General features: G+C 41.6%; 1 protein-coding gene across 2 annotated transcripts in view; it reads right to left on the bottom strand.

The window, feature by feature from the left end:
* The window catches only part of CASKIN2 (CASK interacting protein 2), a 1,742,750-nt gene that overhangs the window by 1,482,199 nt on the left and 240,391 nt on the right, over positions 1-20,160 (bottom strand). For both annotated transcript variants that reach the window (XM_044084941.1, XM_044084943.1), the window contains exon 2: positions 18,230-19,036. In XM_044084941.1, coding sequence (XP_043940876.1) covers positions 18,230-18,323 — 94 coding nt within the window. In that variant the 5' untranslated portion in view covers positions 18,324-19,036. The remainder of the gene's footprint in view (positions 1-18,229; positions 19,037-20,160) is intronic.

Below are 20,160 nucleotides of genomic sequence, written 5' to 3'. Positions count from 1 at the left end.
GCTGCTGCCCACAAAAGAAATTCCTTTCTGAGGCAGGAATTATAGGTAGAAGAGTTTCCAGGTCTTGAGATTGTTGACACCAAAGGCTCTTTAGGTACCAATAAAGTTTCCTCATATGCAGTTTGGCATATGGAATGAGTAGTATGCAAGATACCATGAACCCCAGAGCTTGCAGGATCTTCCTTGCAGACAGCTGGGACCTGTTGGCTAGATGAGAGAGGTAGGCTGTCGGACCTGTTGGCTAGTTGAGAGAAGTAAGCTGTCAGTAAAATTTGTTTCTCTGGTGTAAGGTATGCCATCTGGGATGCTGCGTCCAGACTTGCTCCCAGGAAGATTATCCTTTGGGTAGGCACCTGTTTGGATTTCCTTTCGTTGACTGTGTACCCTAGGGAGGTTAGCAGGGTCTTTACAAAGGCCAGGTACTTGAGCAGCTTTTCCTAGTTGTCTGCCAGAATAAGGAAGTCGTCTAAGTATGGGTAAATTTGAATATTTCTTTGTCTGCAAAAGACAATGGCCGGAGGCAGACATTTTGTGAAAACTCTGGAAGCAGCAGATAAGCCAAAGAGAAGCGCAGAGAACTGAAAGTGTTGAGATCCTGCCCTGAAAGCGGAGATATTTCCTACATGATTCCCTGATAGGAATGTGAAGGTAGGCCTCTTTTAGATCTAGGGTGGCTAGCCAAGCGTCCTTGGACAGCATGGGTAGCAGCTGCTGCCGGTTGAGCATTCTGAATTTTGGGAACACCAGGAAGATGTTTAGAATGGAAAGATCGAGGATGGGACGCCAAGTGCCCTCTTTTCTGGGCACCAGAAAAAGTCTGGAATAGAAGCCTTGGCCTATCCATTCTACAGGAACGTGCTCTACTGCCATCATAGGGAGCAGGGAAAGGATTTGCTTTTAAGCCTCTGCCACTTTTTTGATGGTAGTTCTGGGAAACCTTTTGGGGTTGGAAGGGTGTGGGAGGAAAATTTGTATCCCTGAGACACAATGTTCAGAACCCATTGGTCCTTGGTAATGGTGGCCCAGGTGCTTGAGTGAAAGGAGAGTTTTCCTCCTAGGAGTAAGTGAAGGTGGGCAAGGGGGGTGGAGGAGGTGAGTCCTTGTGAGTTCTTACCATAAGGGGGTGGCTTAGAACTCTCTGGTTCTGAAGTGGAGGTAGTCCACTGCTTAGATATCTGCATTCCCTGGGGCTGCTGTCTGGGGAGGTCTGTTTCCACGGGGCCTAGGCTGGGCCGGTTTACTCGCAGCAGGAAAGGACCAGTGCTTGGAGGGACCATGCCTGATGAACCTAGGGGGCTGGACCTGTAAGAAATCCTTAACTGCTTGCATAGATTTTGTTTTTTCTTGCATCTTTTTTAAGACCTCTTCTGCATTGGTGCCAAATAAGTTATCTTTGTGCAAGGGGGATCCAACAATTTAGATTTGACATGGTCTGACAGGGAGTGTTCCTTAAGACATGCATGTCTTCTAATGACAGATCCAGCGACTGCTGCCCTGCAAGAAGTTTCAAGGGCATCAAAACCACAGTGCAAAGTGTGTTTAGTTACTTGACTTGCAGAATGCATTAAGTCTTGTAAATCTTTAGATTCTGCCCAAGCAGGAAAGGAAGACATTTTTTGTTTAAGGAGTTCCAAGGTATGTTGAAATTTCAGCATATGGAACTGACAATTTAGTGCCCTGATAGCAAGAGCAGCTGAGGTGAATACTTTTTACCCCATCTGTCCAGTGCTCGGGAATCCCTGTCTGAGGAGGTAGGATTCTTAGCAGAGGCTGCTTTAATCCCTTTTGGCCCTTGAGAAATTACCTTAGGGTCATCTGTTGGATTTTTAAAAAGATATTTGTGTGAGTCATGGACTCTATATAGTACCTGTCTGGTTTCCTGAGAGCAGAAGGTAGGGCGTCAGGAGTCAAGCTGGATTCAAGGAAAACATCATAAACAACATCCAGGACTGGGGGGATGGCCAAGGGTCTGTGTTGCAGAAGATCTAGGAATTCCCAGAGTCTCTTTTTAGACTAATGGTAGTCCTGACTCTCCCATTGAAAATGCTCTCTTAAAGTATGCATGGTTTCCCCAAAGGAAAAATCCTCAGGGAGAGAGGCTGAAGGAATGGAGTCCTCTGCATCAGAATCCTCATACGTGGAGAGGGGTTGCATGTCTTCATAGGCAGATGCATCAGATTCATCTGACTCTTGTTCAGACAAAACTACAGGGGACAGATCTCTTTTCCTTTTTGAGGGGTAGCTTGGCTTCCCCTGATCAGCATGATAAGGTCTTCCACCATTTTAAGCATTTACAACTGAGGCAATGTAGCAGGAGCCTGAGAATGGGTCGTTGGTTTCTTGGGTGTGGTTCGAACCCTGGGTCTAAGAAACTCAGTCATTTTTGAAAGAACAGTAGTCTCGAAAGAAGACGTCTGTTTGTGTCGAGATTCAGTAGTGCGAAGGACTTCCTCGGAAGCCGGTGCCTGCTCAGCAGCTCCGGACCCATCCATGGTAGAGACGACTGCAGGATCCTTAGTCGAAGAAGAGTTTTGTGGCATACCGGACTCCGAAAGGATCTCGGTAACAGCCTGCGAATCAACTGAAGCGGGCATCAGGGGCTGCGAAAGCACGTCACAGAGTACCGGAGGACTGACGACTAGCTTAACGGAAGTGTCGTTGGTAGGCTTGGACCTGTGTGGTCTGTCTCTGTCTTTATCTTTACGTTTTTTTCAAGAGATCTGCTGTCGGATGGCTTACCAAAGCCATATCAGAATTCGAGGAGTGTAAACAAAAATATCTGGCTGGAATAAGGGCCCAATGACGGATAGTTCTGGCATTGAACAAAGCACATAAGCGACAATGGAGGACGTCGTGGTCTGGGCCTAAACAAGTGATGCAGTAAGACTGGAAGTCTCAGTGTGGTATTTGCTTTCCACAGGTGAGAGAATTATTAACTCTTTCTGACATCGGTTAGTGGAAGAAAAAAGGATCCCCAACGGGGTACTTAGCTTTAGAAGACTTCAACTTCAATTCAGAGAAGAAAACTCAGGTAGCGGCCGACCGGCACGCGTGCAAACTGCTTCTGCTTTGGGCTTCACGGCAAGAAAGACTGATGTAATGGCGTCGGCTGCCTTACTTTATACTACTGACGACCTGACGTCAGTCCTCAAGCGCGAGCAACCGACGCAGAAATACTAAGTCTCTGGTATTCGGGCTGGCCGAGGGCTACCCTGGCAGGGATAACCCAAATGTGATGACTGCAACAGTGAAACACGAAGAACATCAAACCCTGAGTGAAATTCTGCCATTCACTCTGAGGGTCCTTAGGAGTAGGAGAAACATGCTTTGTGTCTTTGTTTCTTTTTCAAAGGGATGTCTGCCCTGTAGAACTTGGAAGGTTCAGATGCTGGATGACATTCCACAATCGAAGCTGGAGCTTCCTCTGCAACCAGAATCTGAAGAACATCCCTAGGCCCTTCTGTAATCAGCTGTGGTTCCCTCTGAATGTCCGAAGAGGATGTATATGAGGCCTCCAGGGACACATGTAAGGTCAGATCTATGCCGGGCTCTGAAGGGGTCACGGCACAGGAATTTAATGGAGGAGCTGGGCAATCCTCCGGACTTTTGCTAGCCTCAGGAGAGATGTCCAGCAGAGGCGGTACAGCAGAAGAATCAGACCAAGACTTCTTGGCCTTCTTCTTTATGAACGGATAACTATCAGAGCGGGAAGTTCCTCCCATAGTGTCTTTCATTAAAAGCTTAAGACTTTGCTTCTCTAACTAGAAGGCCAAAGCGAAAAGCTGACTATGGAGAGTCTATGGGACAGAAGACTAACAAATGGAACAGGACATATGGTCAGAGGAAGCACACAGACAATATAAGCACTGCTTATGACAGTCTTTATGGGGAATCTGTCTCCTACACTGGCATTTACCATTCTTGGATGACATAAAACCCCACGAGCGTCAACAAAAAAGGAAAAAGGATAAGAGCAAAAACTCCAATCAGACACTTATCTGAAATGGCTTGGTGAACCAGCAATAAAGTAGCCATTCAGACCGACAATCAAACAGTGGCATTTGGACTGGCGGCAAAGAAGTTCTGAGGTTGGTACGTCCAGATGTTACCTTTACGCTCCACATTATATGCAGAGAGCACACGTGTGATATGCAGTGTACATTACAGCAACCTAAAGGCTTTGCTATACTGGCTGGACGTTGGGCCACCCTTGGCAGGGGATCCCTATTGTAAAGAATACTGCAACAGTGAAATGGAAGGACACTGTGAGTTATAAGCAAATGGATGGATGGATGGATGGATTCATATGCTGAGGCCAGAGCCAGTACATCTCCAGACTTTAGGAATCATTTATATGCCCCCCCCCCCCCAAAAAAAAAAAAAAACAAAACAAAAAAAACAAACTGCCTTCCGAAATAGCAAATAAATGCTTGTCTAATTCATATCAAGGAGCACAAATGCATGCTTCCCACTATCATCATCATCATCACCACCATCATGGAGCCAAGAAGATGAGAGATCTACCATACAATACAATGGCAATCCAGTGTTACATATTTTCTATCCTGCCTTGACCATCCAGACCCCCCCCCAGATTCCCATAGACCTGTTTATTACTTAACTCCTGCTCAGCCTTACCTGTCTACATCCCTTGAAGGTTGTGGTTTGCCTTTCTGAGGAATGATATGCCTTTTTTGAATCACTCACATTAGCTGGCTGCATTTTTTTTTTTTTTTTTTTTTTTTTACATTTTTTACAGTCCTTTTCTTCTGCTGCTGCTCCTAGCAGTCTCTCCTGTCAACCATGCAACCATGCATAGCAATTCATTCTTTTACAGTCACAACTGTATCCTGCATCATCCTGCAAGAGAGGTGGTTTCCTGCCTTCCAGCAGGGATTTACATTTTTATGCCCCCAATTCTGAAAATAAGCAATGTTGGGAAGTAAAAGCTGAATGCGGGCTGTCATCATCTGGCCCTAATCTACTGTCTCCCTAACCCTGATGTGCATGAACAACATGTGCACTCCTGGGTATGTACTTTAATCTGGATACAGCACACATCCTGGACATTACTATTACAGCATCATTTCCAGCCTCCAATTAGAGTAAGATTGAGTAGACTCCCTCCTCCAGACTTGGGAAAGCTATGATCAGTCAGCCAGCTAGCCAGTCAGTCATTCGCACCTCCTCCAGCTTCAGTGTCATTATTCAGTTCCAGACCTTCTTGATCACAGTGAAGGCTTTATCCTTTTATGGAAAAGAATTGGCACCTGTTGGCTTTCTGTGGCATAAGAAAGAGTCAGGAGCTGCAAGCCTTCATAAAAGATTACAGCAGCTTGTTTTTCTTACTCCTAATTTATCTCTCACTTTGGTGACCAACAAGCACACCAATCCGGTACAGTCTGCAGCTCTTTGATGCATGATTCCACACACTCATGCCTAACAAAGTGCTATGCACTCATTTACTAGCCAGACTCCTGTGCCTTTCAGTCCATTTATGTCTTTCAGACTATGTGTTCATTGTTATGTCTTGCATGGGGACCAAAGCAATGTAATTTTGTTCAGCTTGCACTACTGTGTATATCTGATAGACCATAAAGTTTAATTTGACTTTGACTTTCGGACAGTGCCTATACCTCTGTAAATCCCTCTAAAACGTGGCATCCCCATACTAGGACTTATCCATCTCCTTCCTCTGGGATGGTTTAGCTGAAGGGCAACTGCTCACTTCCATTCTTCCCAAATTATCCTCAAACACTGACATACCAAGGCTCTGTCTGAATCACACGCCAACTATGACAATATAAATATTTATCACTTTCTAAAACACTGCTACTCCACAATGTTTTCCTTTTCCAAGACTCTAAATATCCCCATGTTAAAAAGCGGTGCCAAGGGTAACCAGCTCAGAGGTGCAAAGAGGAAAAAAGTCCTGATTGCATCCCTGCCAATCTAGGCTTGGTAAATAATACTGGGTGTTGGAGGAGTCGGCCACAGTGGGATGACTATCACTCATTCCTATGAAAGTGAATGGCGAAGCTCTGCTGTCTAAGAACCACATATCAGGTGGGTGGTCAGTAGCATCAGGCTGTAACAGCTGTGAGTGGATAGTCCTAAACAGGATACATAAGAAATGGTCAATAGTGCCAGCTTAGACACTAAAATGTATATTTTTTCTGATGTTACTAGAAGCCTTAGGGGACATAGAGCAAGATGCTGCACTGGACTCCACCCATGTCCACTAACAGACTGTCAAACTAAGGTTTCCATCACATAAGTCTATTCTTTTCTCCTCCTACTATATATGCCCATGGTCCATCTGGACCAATGGAACTGGCAAACAAGTAGGCAATAAGCCAATGTGCATGAGTGCAGCTAGGCTAGTGTAGTTGAGGTAGCATAATGAAAGAGCAGGAAAGAGATTATGAGGTTGAAAAAACTGCACAAAAAGGATTTTAAAAAAGTAGTGCCGATGAGAAAAAAGTTTATAAAACCAGTACATAATCAACTACTACAAGTTAGTAAGCAATAAAATGTAAACTGCTGCATGACTCAAAAATGAAGGTTGGGGGAGCATAACCTGAAGTGCTACCTTAATCAGGACAGTGGTGAAACACAGTGTGAAATCATACTCAGTGAATAAAAAAAACATTGTGTTTAGAAAATACCCCTACACTCTCTGTGTGGGGGGAGGGTGGTGCAGTGCTGCACACAACCCCTACAGAAATAAGTTCTCACGTCACTAAATGATAGGGAAAGAGACCCTTCTCCACTATAGCAATCAAGAATGTGTGCTGGGGACTTGGCTGGGGAGTCCTAGTGGATCCTCTTGTACAATGCCTTCCTCTGAACCTTTGGAGGGATTTATCCAGTGATAAAGTAAAACATACATTTGTCAACAGATGTAGTGGAGGGAGGCCAGAAAAGCCTTTGGGCATCTCTGCCCTCATGTACATGATATAGCAGTGCATAGGACACAGTGAAAGACTGACCTGTGGAAATGTCTGGTACCAGCATCAAGGTGGAAAAGGATGCTGAAGGCAGCCATGACAAAGGTGACTGCGCCTTATTGGCTAGCCAGTACAGCAAGTTCTGAGGTACTCCTCGTTTGTTTAAAAAAACACATGACAGTGACACTGTCATCTTAACTTTCTATTTTGCATTTGTTAACTGGGTAAGTACACTGGCCTGAAGAACATTTTCAGCAATGACCCAGGCCTAAAAGACAAATAACTACAAGAATGCAGTGCATATCAAATTCCAGTAAGACAAGCAAACAACAAGGATAGTGGGAAACAGGTATATATAACTGATCAAACAATACATTGAATATGTAAAACAGGGAACAGCTGAGAACACCATTATGGATGTAGTAAAGTTATAAATTATCAGTAGTAAGCAAATAATTTTAGTAGTACACAGATAGGGACAGCAGTGTATAGCTGGTAGCCTGTATGACAGAATGGTATTGATAAGGAGAAATAAAAGGCAAAGATACAAGTATAAAAATGGAGAGGAACTCAGAATGAAGGATCAAGAAACAGAAGTGGATAAGACAAATAAGAACTCAACTTGGTGAAGTCCTTTCTTCAGGATAACAGTGAAGGCTTTTACAGTGAGGATGACTGCAATAGTTTTTTATGGTTATGTGCATTTTTTCCTAATCTTGTATTCCCAAGTACCCTACACTTGAAGGGCACACAAATGGGGCCACAAGCCAGGTCTGAGGAATCGGTGGTAAGAGTCATTGTAAGTAGAAGGGTATTCCCTAATTCTGAGCACATTACTGTATCCACCTTTAGATTTTCCTTCTGATGCAAGGAAGAGGGATTTTTGGTGTCTAAGGGATGGGTATGCCAACACTGTTTCACAGGTATCACTGTAAGTTTCCCCAGGTGCAGGTGAGCTAGTGGCACCATTATGACACAAGTTGCCATGAAGCCTAGTGACAAGATGAACTCCCTGGCAGTGATCTCTGTTACCTGCAGAATACTTCTGAATTATTATGCCAAATGGGCCTGTATGTCCTGTGAAAGACCTGCTCAAGATGGTGACCAGACAAGCCCTCAAGAAGACTAGTTTCTTTGAGGAGTTCAAGCATAACTTCCAGATTCTTTGAAGCAATTCAGGGTGAAGTCCAAAGCCTTGAGGTTACCCTGTTGGGATTCTGCCAGGATCAGGCACTCGCCCAGGTAAGGATAAATCTGGGCACCCTTTCTCCTGCAATAAGCAATCACTGGAGTCAGGCATTTTGTAAGCACACTGGGTGTAGTTGTTGGTTCTTTCGGCTTTTCCCGGTTAGGGGTCGCCTTGGAGGAACTCCCGTCCGCTAATGGTTGGCAGTCGATTTTTACGGTGCCAGGGTGCCAGCCCGACGCCCAACCTTAAACGAAGGCACATCCATGCATGTATGTCTTTTGAACGCCACTCGACCGCGGGGAGGACATGCAGACTCCACACAGAAGGCGCTCCAACCAAGAATCGAACAAAAGAACCTCTTGCTGTGAGGCGACAATGCTACCGCTGTGCCACCGTGGCTTCACTGGGTGTAGTACATAAGCCAAAAGGCAAGGACGTGAATGGGAAATGGTCTTCTTTCCTGCTGCTTGCCTGTAATGGCAACATATTCCACAGGCTGGGAATACGTGAACTCAGGAATCCATCCCTCCAGCAAGTCTAGTTCATTTTTGTTTTTTTAAACATCTTTATTAAATTATTACTTAAGACATAGGCATATATATGTTAATAAAAAAGAAAAACTAATTACATACACATTATACATTGCATGTTTTCTTTACAACTTTCAGTTCAGTATTACATAAAATCGCTCAATTCCTGCCTTCTTTAAACCTCACTCCTTCTCCAGAACATTATTCTGCAGGTATTTATATGTAATTTGCTCTTTCCCTTTTCTAAAGATCCACCTACCAGTTCTTTTCTCTCTTGTACAGTATTCAATACTTTAAATACAGTTGGTTAGATTTTGATTTGCATTTTCTAGTAACTGCTTTTTTGGCAGCCACAGAATTACACTTAAGGCGTTCACTATGTCTACACACTTCAGATCCTGTGTCACAACTCAAAAGAATCATTCCCTTACTAACAGTGATTTGCTTGCCCAATATTTCTGACAAGAGTACTCTGCAGGGAATTTTTAATATCTGCTAACTCATTACACTCCCAAAAAAACATATTCCCAGTTTTGTCTTTCTTCCCCACCACACCTACAAAGTCTTGTTTATTTATTGCCATAAACTAAGGTCCCCAGGTGTTTGTACAGTCTCTGGTTTTGTAAAATAATGAAGGTCAAATAAGACTGGGTCTTTCATGTCTCGGAAAGCGTGACAAAGGTCATCTAGCAGCAGCTGGTACACTAGTACATTGTGCTAATCTACTGGAATCGTTGAAAGATTTACATGGTTTAATTTTTTGGTTGAAAATTGTTAGGGCCTTTCCAGTTGAAAGATACACTTGGCTTTGTAAAAGGGTCCCCTCTTTACAGCCTTGCTCTGTATCATTTCTTGTACTTCTGGAGATGTGAGGGCCAGCTTGACCCCGGGGACTGGTGGAATGCCTCTGAAATTTAGAATATCTTGGAACTGCAATCTGTAGCCCTTCTGAATTATACTTGGCATTCACTCGTCTTGGGGATTTCTTCCCAATTCTTTATAAAGGACATGCACCCCACAACTTTTTCTTAAGGGGGAAACAGAGTTAGTTTGGAGGGGGACAAGTTGGGGTGGGCTGGGGGATAATCTCTTTTAGTCACAGGTGGTACCCTCTGAGACAAGCCCAGGGCCCTCCCAGAGCTAAAACACCCAGAATACTGATTACCGTTCCTTATTAAACCTTTTATTCTTTCGTTTGCCAGGACTAACAGTCCTGTTTCAGGTGAGAGGACTTGGTTTTTGTTAGAAAATTTCTGCTATATCTAGGAACTTGGACCTGAAAGAGCAGCCTTACAGACTGTGCAGTCTTTCCCTCTTTTCTTTAAAACTCCTGAAAAGGGGTCCAAACAGGAGATGTGCATTCAGTGGTGCATATAGGATGTCTGTCTTTACATATTTTGGCAAGGGTATAGTCCTCAGCCAAAATGTCTCCACATCATGGACCCTATAGCTGTTGCCCTACATGACACATCAAAAGCATCATAGCCAAACAAATTTGAGTGCTTGGCAACTTGGAAAGATATGTCATACATCTCTTACTTCAGATACTTGTCCAGAGTCCCTTTTGTCTTAGTCCTCATTTCTTCCAGCAGAGATCGCTAGTAGGAAAGTATGTGGGACTGGCAGTTTAAGTCTCTGAAAGAAAAGGCAGCAGATGTGTACACTTCTTTCCTGCAAATCTGTTGAATGGTCTGTTCTTCTTGATATTGGGAATATGATTCCTGGTGAAGCATAAATTGCTGGGATCTGTGGGCACTACATCTGGATCATACTAAAGGTTCCTACAGAGATATTTTTAGGAATTCTTGACACTGAAGAAATATCCATGCTTCACAGGATTAGGGGCAGACAGGCTCCAGTGATGTTTACTAGACACATCCTCCAGGACAACTAGTGGTATGTGGTCTTCCTATGAAGTGAGTCTCTAAAGGAAAATAATGTTCTGTAAGATAAGCAGAGAATAGCGCATTGTCAGTGTCAAGAGTTATATGCATCAGCAGATAGGATCTGGCCCATATATGCAAGTTTGTCTGCTATTGAGCACACCATACAACTTTTACCATCACAGGGACAAAGCAAAAAAAAAACACAACAAAAAATTTTGGAAACGGCCACAAATTAGAGAAACTTTTTAAATGCTGGTGTTATTAACTAAGAATCTCTCAAAATAATTTCCAGTTTCAGGAAGTATGGAGCAAAATCTGAGAAAACGAGTTAGCAGCATCCCCAAAATACGGACAGCTAAGAGGTATGCTTCCAAGTCATAGGAACCAGAGTCCTCACAAGGACAGTCCACACTTCTCTTTTTTGAAGGGGTGCCATACAACTTACGCATGCCAGAGTAAAGACCTCAGCCATTTGAACTGGAGTGTCAGTAGAAGCCTGGAAAGTGGCATAGAAAGAGGAACTACCCAACCTAGGCTGATGCAAGCTGTCAGGCAACAGTTTCTACTGCAGTGGTTTGTGCCTCATGGCTTTAGAAAGAGCCAGACTAGAGGCCACTAGTTACAGGCAGAGCAAAGAAACCTCACTGAGGTTACTGGAAACCTCCTCACACATTAAGACTCTAGGAATCAAGTCTTTCCTGAAATCATAAATTCAGCCTCCGAAGCCAAAGGGTCTTCAGACACAGAAGGTTTACTAGCAATGTGAAAAACTAGTAGAATGGGTACCTGTGAAACAGTCATGCCAGGGGCCTCAGCTGAATCAGACTTCAAGGAATGACTGCTTCTAACACATCCTTCCTGATGCTCCTCCTTTAGAAAGGAATGTCTTTCCTTTGGCAGGAGGCTCTAGGAGGCCTTGGCTGATGCCACTACAGCACAAAACCAGGGTGCACACCACTCTTTTAGATGCATACGCCCAATGCTTTTTCCAAACTACCTTTGGGTTGAAAGCAGCAAGATGCAGACCGGAGTCAAGGTCATACCCTTGGCTGGGCCAAAAAAAATAGCCACTATGAAAAGTCCTTGTGCAGAATTTGTTTCCCACCCATACCACATATTTATATTTACAAATTACTTCTTTTCAGAACTAAATTCAGAATCGGACAAGGGGAAGATGGTGCACACTGCCTACCTTGGCCTGGCCAAAGCCTTCGATACTATTCCCCATTCAGGTATAATAGATAAACTCTCACAACTAGTAATCAATCAATATGTTACCAGATAGGTAGCAGACTGGCTCATTGACAGAACCCATCTAGTCAAAATAGGGGAAACCACCTCAAGCAGTACACCCGTAATGAGCTGTGTACCCCAGGGATCAGTCTTGGGGCCTCTGTTTGGGATATACTTTTCTGAGGTGCAGGCCAAAACCGATGGGCTATGGGTGACCAGATTTGCAGATGACTGCAAGCTGAGTGCTGTCATCAATTCCCCTAGTGATATGTAGATCCTCCAAGATGGTGTCACCCAAGCACATGACTGGTGCCAGAAACATGGCCTCAAACTGAATGCCAAAAAATGCATGATCATCCCCTTTGGGAAGAATGATGTCCCCACAAATTATCACATTAATAATAAGGTTCTAAGCACACAATCAGTTGTGAGGGACCTGGGCACCCTGGTTGATAGCAAACTGACTTTTGACCACCATATTGCCTCCACTGTACGGAAAGCTTTCTACATAGCCCACCTCATTAGTAAAAATACCTCATCCAGGGACTAGGTGGTCATACCATCACTGTATTCTTCCCTTATAAGACCCATTATTGAGTACAACGCCCCTTTCGGCGTGCACCTCAGAAAGCACATGCAGTAGCTGGAGAGACCATGGAGGTTCTTCACCAGGAGAATCCAGAGCCTCAAACAGCTACTCTACACAAATAAGCTAAAGGCCCTGTCCCTCTACTCCATCTTCTACAGACTCCTTAGAGGTGACCTCTGTCTGGCATAAAGAGCAGTCTCAGACCCCGTCATGATGGGACTGCTGCATATCCACAAGTCAGGCACCACTCGGGTATCCCACATGCACAACCTCAACCTGGTCTGCGATATCAACAAGACTTGTTGGCGGGACAGATTTGTGGCCCAGAGACTCCCTCTTTTGTGGAATAGACTCCCTCTTCACATCAAGCAGAGTACCTCATTAACCATTTTTAAGGGCAACCTGGATAACTGAATAGGGAACTGGGAATCCACCTGTGTCCCTGCAGGACAGTGTCATCAGGTGCTGACTTGTTGGAACATGGGCTAAATTCTTGACGAGGCTTGTAAGGGCTTCAGGACCAATAGCCTAGTAACTTCCTACGATCCAGACACGAGCCAAGCAATCTAGCAAATAAGACAAAAAGAATTCCCCTACGGGGTACTCATCTGGCTACTGAGGTAAACCTCTGTGCTGCGAAATACATATGGCTAAACAGAGACCAGACAGCAACAAAGATATGAAAATGGCATTGTATGGCATACAGCATTTACACCGAATCAGCCAAACACCCAAATGTAATAAATGCAACAGTGAATACTACAGCGAATACACACACATCCTCTAAATATAAATGAGCAAGTGTTGCCTTTGGCATACCTTTCATTATACAAAATCACTACAGAACCTGAAACTACAGTAAAATATGATGACTGCTACAAGGGCTGAAACCCACAGTTTTGCAACCTCCATCCAGCAAGATCAAATAATCTCTGACAGGTTTCCTGCTAACTCATATAAAGCTCTTATAGAACTGCAACATTCTCAAAAAAAAAGTGAAATGATACCACTCATTGGTAATTCATTAAGTATTAGCTTATTTCTGGTGAATACGTCAAGTACCATTAAAAAATGAAGTGAAATAATACTGTCACTACAATGTCCGCCTCATAAGTAACACTTCTTTTTTAAAAATTCAGAGAAATCCAGGTGATATACCAAGAAAGAGACCAGACCACAGAAAAGGATTTCAGCTTTTTTTGCTTCTATGTTGTCCTCACAGGGTTCTTATCACATTTTCCACCACAACATAATCTGACAATACACTTTCCTGTAGACGGTCTTGCAGTTCAAGTATACCTCTCAACCTCTCAGTGCAAAAAATCTGGACAAACGCAGAAATACTGCGGGGGACAAAGGCCCTAAAACAGGGACAGATTTTAAAAATTGCACCTATAAACTTAGAAAGTTGCTAGAATAACAGGCTTTGAATTATTATGTATTTTCTGAAGGATATTAAGTCTGAAACTCATAGGTCTGTCATTCTTTATTACTTAGTGAATTCAAACCTGAATAATTTGCCAGAAAAACCACAAATTTATAAGGAACAGACCAAAAATATAGTAGAGAGTCGATTATCCGAACGTAGACACATCAATTATCCGAATCAGCCCTCCAAAGCTTTTGGGTAGGAAAAATCAAAGTCTGAATATGTAAACATTATATGTATTCGCTTGAGCATGTAGCCAGCTCGTGAGTGAAAAATATTCTTTATTGTCCACTGGAATCACTGAATGGTTGAAAAGTGTATTCCTGCATGCAGAAAAAAAACAAGATTTTGGAAGTTTTTTTTATCCAGTTCAATTATATGATTGATTATCCAAACTATCCTAGGTCCCAATTAGTTAAGATAATCGACTCTCTATTGTACTGTATGTGGCAAAAATGTGGACAGTTAAGAGAGAGGTATGAGTTCGAACCAAACAACATTTCTTAGCATATGTATGATAAGTGTACTTGAATAAAATATAATACACTCCTCCTCCACCAGATAACAAAAAATAAATAAATAAATAAATAGAAGAAAAAGCAAAAATCTGCTGCACAAATATAGCCCACAATCTCTGATAATGCTTAGCAAAGTAAATACGTTATCAAATGAAGTCATCAGACTGAATGTATCAGACGCATCTATTTAAATTCAAGAGTGTGACCACCTAATTAAACTACAGGCAAATAAATTAAAAATACTTACATTACCTAAAAAAATCAAGAGACAAAATAATACTTAAAATGTGTGTGTGTGTGTGTGGGGGGTGATTCCTCCCACCCATGTTGAAAGATACACATCACACGTTACTTTGCATTGCATGCTTCAGTCTACCCTTCTCTCGGGTTGAATAAACATTTTAAATATTCAAAGTGATTTGAAGTAAAAAAAAAAAAAAATTTAATTCACATATTTTTATTAACACTATGCTAACTATTATTGTTTTAAAAATATATTTGTGCAATGGGGTTTTTGATTTATACTTATCAGAAGTACAGATAAAAATGAATGCTTAAAATGTATGAACGGAAAATGTTCACTTAAACAGATCTCTCTTGGTTCGTACTGTTTTCCTCCCTATCCCTTCTTACATAACTACGTCCTTTTTTGTTGTAGTTTTGTTTACTTATTAGCTTAGTTCATTTAGACTCAGTTTTCAGGACTGATCTGATTCTGGGACCCAAAATAATAACCAGAGCCATTCTTTTTATGTGATGACCTCTGAAGATCGCTTAATTTTCTAGACACTGTTTTTTGCAAACATGATTTTATAAACAGTATGTTCATTTCAGTGCATCACAATCCATTCCGGCCTCCGGGGTGTTGAAGTGGTTCTACTGTTCCTTTGCTACACCTATTGGTCCAACACTAAGCACCCTCCACAAAAAAATAATCTACTTATTACAGGTAGCTCTAGTCCTCTTAAGAATATGAGTCAGTATGCAACAATAGGGCTTTCTTACCCAACATTCATTTATGTGCAAGCGTAATGATGACATTTTAGTATGATGGCAATGGACTTCATAAATGCCATTCAAACAGGGAAGTGAGGCAGATTAGCCCTTCAAGTTAAAGTACAATTATAACGTTTGTTAAACTGAGTAAAAGTACACATACATTATTAGGGAGTATGTACTGATTTGTAACAGCAAAAAATGCAAGTCTAAACCCAAAAATGCAAACTGTAAGAGCAACTATTCTTACCCCCCTTCCCAAAATGAGAACTCCAGGATAAGAACATTTAGTTGTGGAAGGCAAGGGACAAACTCCACTACACAGGGGTGAATCATCCACAGAAATCAGCTGCCAGAAAATCATCACCATCATCACCACCATTCGCACTATGGAGTCTGAAGTGGGATATCCCCAGTTCTGAATGCTGAATTACTGTACCAGTGCCATGCACAGAATGCCACATAATGTCTCACCAACTCCTGCAAATTACCAAGCTTGCTAATATTTAGCAACCCTACACAAGTGCCAGGATCAACACACTGTCGGGGAAGGATGACTGTCCATGGCATATAAAATCCTTACACCACTGGTAAAAATTACAATGTCAAATTTATTTCCTGAGGCCAAGTCACCACTATTGCTGCTAGAAATCCAAGCACTGTGTCAAAAGAGCTTCTGAAAGGCTTACTTCAAGCACAAATGATCTTTGATTGAAACGTAGTTCTAAATCTGTCCATAGAAACAGCTGAACAAAGCCAGTGGACATTCACTGTTTCAGTACTGTTAATAAATACACATGACTGCTGTGAAAAATGACTCTGCTATACATGTTACTGTGATATGAGATACTAAACTTAGAAACGTGAAGGCACCTACGTACTGCTTTACAAAAATCTCTCCTAAAGGACTCTACCAAAACAGTACAGTATGCATGTAAAAAGTAGTTAAACAAAAAAATGAGGTTTGAGGCACCGTACTCAGGGGACACATTGTAATCAGGTGTACCATCACTAAACTAAGCATTCTGTATTTTATGTGCATTCAAATCTAGTGAATGCCCATAAAATACAGCTAGTTGTAATATATTTTACTTAATATACGTAGTCTGAGTGCACATCTTGCACAAATATACCTTTTATTTTTGTTACAAACATTAGGAAAAATGAACCAGTGGGGATGCAGCAGCTAATAATTCTGGCCTTGACAGCTTGGAAGAATACACAGAAATCTCTTGAGTGCGACAACATAAAAATGTGACTTCAGTGGAAAAGGAAGGAGATATAACTGCTGGTCACTACACCACTTCTCTGCCTCAGGTTCATACACTCTGGCTTGTCACAGCCTGCCTTTGTGACTACATCATACTATTACAGAGCAAGAGGTAGTTTCTGTATTTAAACATGATACATTTACAAAAACCTCACCAGTCTTCAATGCACTTAAGTAAGCAATGCCTCTTATAGGCTACTTTTATTAAAAAGCAGAGTCTGCTATCACACTACAAAGGACATGCAACACTGTCCAATATACATGCAAAAGCAGTACATTCCAACTAACCACTGTATCCATAAAACCAGTTGATATGGAACTGCAAGCAGTAGATCTGCTATCCAGCCTCTGTAGCTTAATCCCCTGAATGAAACACCAAACTTTTGTCATACATGGGCCTTTGGGGACAGCAAATTTCTATCATTCAGTCTCTGCGGTTTCCCTGTATTATCTTACAGGCAAAACCTAATGGCTATGTTGGATGACAAAAAACTGGCATCACTGCCTAGAAATTCAAGCACTTGTTGATTGTGTAACAGCAAGAAATGTATTGAACACATCCAGCAATTGCCATATGGCATGATATTCTAGTTACAGATGAAAAAATGCTATTGCCGACTTTCTAAGGATTCAAACTAAAACAACAAAGGGAAGTCTGTGCAACCCTGGAAAGCAACTACAACCAAAATATAAATATACATTGTACTTCCACGCATGGCAGAAAAGCTGCAGAAAAAAACTATTTTTTCTTTTCAACAAAACAATTTAAGTGCAACTAAGAGGATAAGCTGTTTACATCTTGGACCAATCTAATACATTAACTAGGTCCAACTGCTCAGCCGGTTCTAAAACCTAGGCTTTACTAAAGCCCCTTCCTTCCCTTTCTAAATAATCCTCAAATGACAGAGCACTTAACTTTTTTTAATACCTAAATGGAGTGTAGTAAGAGATTTTAGAACTGGTCAGCAGACTTTCATACCCAAGCACATACCCAAGCATATCTTATCCTCTAAGTGCAAGAAATCTGGACAAAGCCAAAAATAATGAGGGGACAAAGGCCTAGAATCGGGGACAAACTTTAAATATTACTCTTACAAACTTAATACATTGCTAGAATAACCGTTTTTGCATTAGTATGCATTTTCTGAAGGATATGAAGCCTAAAACTCAAATGCATGTCATTTTTTTAGCGACTGCAATCCTCCGTGATTTGCCAGAAAGGAGACGTAGTCTAAAAAAGTATGAGGCAAAAATATGGGCAGCTCAGAGGTATGCGAGGTTCCACGCAAAATCAGTTTCTAAAGGCAAGTGCACTATATTTTCCACAGTTTACCTTTTCTGTTGACCTAGATATGCTTATTTTATTTCACTAACGACACCTGTTGAACTACGGAGGGTGTTTAACAGCTGAATAATAAAATAAATACTCCAAAGAGGGGGAAAAAACAATGTGTCCAGATGAATATAACACAGTGATTACACATCTTCAACAATCCAATAAAAACACACTAAGAAGGTAAGAAACAGCTGTTCTTAAGTTCAGCAAAATGCTGTTCTCAGACGGTGAGTGCCTGCTTACATCTGGACTCTGTAACCTCTAAAAACAAAATATATAATACACACACACAGTTTTACTTACTGCTCTTGGATGTTTTGACCTTAGCCAGCAGCTTTTGTGTGGATGCCACGTCCCCATTTTTCACAGCCAATACAAGTTCCTGCTCCTTCCCCATCAGCACATCCAACAGTTATGTCTAGTGAGCAAAAGCCAGGGAACTGCAAAATGTATTCCTTTACAGGGTATCCTTGTTCACATTTCAGTCTGTAACATGTTCCTTGCACATGGAGAACCCGCATGAAGGCACATAAAATTTTTTGAATATATATGTGTGTGTGTGTGTGTATAAATTGCTAATAAAATTCTGATATTTATAATTAAAAAAAATAATAAATAATATTTTATAAACTTAATGGTAAGCAACAGCAGCAAGTGCTTAGATACTTGAACTATGTACTGGCACCTTTTGTATAGATTAGCGTGGAAGAATAAATCCTCCCCCCTCCCCCCCAAAAAGGTAATTCTAAATGCAACCTCTGCAATTTTAATAAAACCAAAGTCAGTCAGTCAGAGAGAAATGCCAAAGCACAACACAGCCATTCTTCTTCCATCCCCTTCATATTTCTAACACCTCTTCTGATCTTCCTCATCTGGGAGCAGTTTTTCGGTTTTGCAGAATGCTCTTTGGCAAAGAGGACAAGTTCTCTGATTTCCTTTGTCCTGTATTTATGGTGCAGAAGTTATGCCATCTCTTTGCCTCCCTCTGCAGCCACGTCTTTCCCTTTACTTCATGATACAGACTTTGGTAGATAAAATGCAACCTTCTACAAGTTTCATAATGTCTCCTCCGAAGGTGGGAACCAAGATTCCAGTCTGTAATGAAGAAATCTGCAAAGGACAGAAAAAAAGAAGATTGATGACTTAGACTTTGACAGTGTAAGGCTATGTGGGAGAAAGTTGTTAAACAGAGTTAAAAAATGCTATGCAATGTCTTTTTATACTGCACTAGGAGAAAGAAAACAAGACATCAGCAGACTGTCAAGATAGTTTGTCAAGCCAAGTGCCCTATTAACCTATCACTTTCAAACAAACTTGTCATTACTTTCAGATCCTGAAATACGTGTAAGGTTGTGTGAGACAGTAACTGTCAAAAACAAGTTAGCAAGTAAATTCAGCCGTAGTCTAGAAAATGCACAGCCATTTCTTTATCCAGGCCAAGAACTTGCCTTCCAGATCCAATGGCATCTGCGCACAACTTCAGATACCAACACCTGAAAACAAAATATTATTTTCTTAAAAAAAAGGCAAAATATTATCCTGCTGTTTGGATATCTTTATTATTTGATGTTTCAAGATTCTTGCTTAAAATCTGGGATACCAACTCTTGAAAAAAACACAAACCTTTGTATTATTACAAGAAACTCTGGTCCTCCATTCTCATTCCCTCTTTCTAGTTGTTCCCCCAATTTATTTACTCTAGGGTAGGTGCAGAATAAAGAGAAATAATAAAGCATTAAGGCCTGCAGCATACGTACATAGAACACAAAAAGAGAAAGACGCCATCAAAACTAACATGTACAGGGATATCTACCTTCAGCAAGACAACATGTGGATACGCAAACCTACCCTGAAAAAAAATTTCAGACAACTCTCTCAAACACACAATGACACACAGGTCTTTAGCACTGCAAGTGGGCCAACAAGTCAAACAAGGCAAAATGTAATTGTGCAAGTCAAGGACCCTGGAGTCAAGGCTGTGGAAAAGGACAGACTGTGGCTTTTACGTCCAATAGTAAACTAAATGCAGAAAGAAAGAAGCACTCTATGTTACAAAGAAATGTAGCAGGCTTACTTACTAATTTCATTTTAAACTAAAAAGATTATGCTAACTACATGCACTTGCCTATTTTCATTTAAGATCCTTTAGATCTGGGAAGATCAAGCAATATTCCCAGATCTGAAAACAGTACAGTAGAGGATGTGGAACTGAAGCAAAGGTTTAAATGCTTTGA

The sequence above is a fragment of the Protopterus annectens genome, chromosome 10.part0 (genome assembly GCF_019279795.1).
Source record: "Protopterus annectens isolate FY-2018-M chromosome 10.part0, PAN1.0, whole genome shotgun sequence".
NCBI classification, from domain to species: Eukaryota; Metazoa; Chordata; order Ceratodontiformes; family Protopteridae; genus Protopterus; species Protopterus annectens.
The sequence above is the reverse complement of the archived record's forward strand: the minus strand, read 5'-3'. Positions and strand labels throughout refer to the sequence as shown.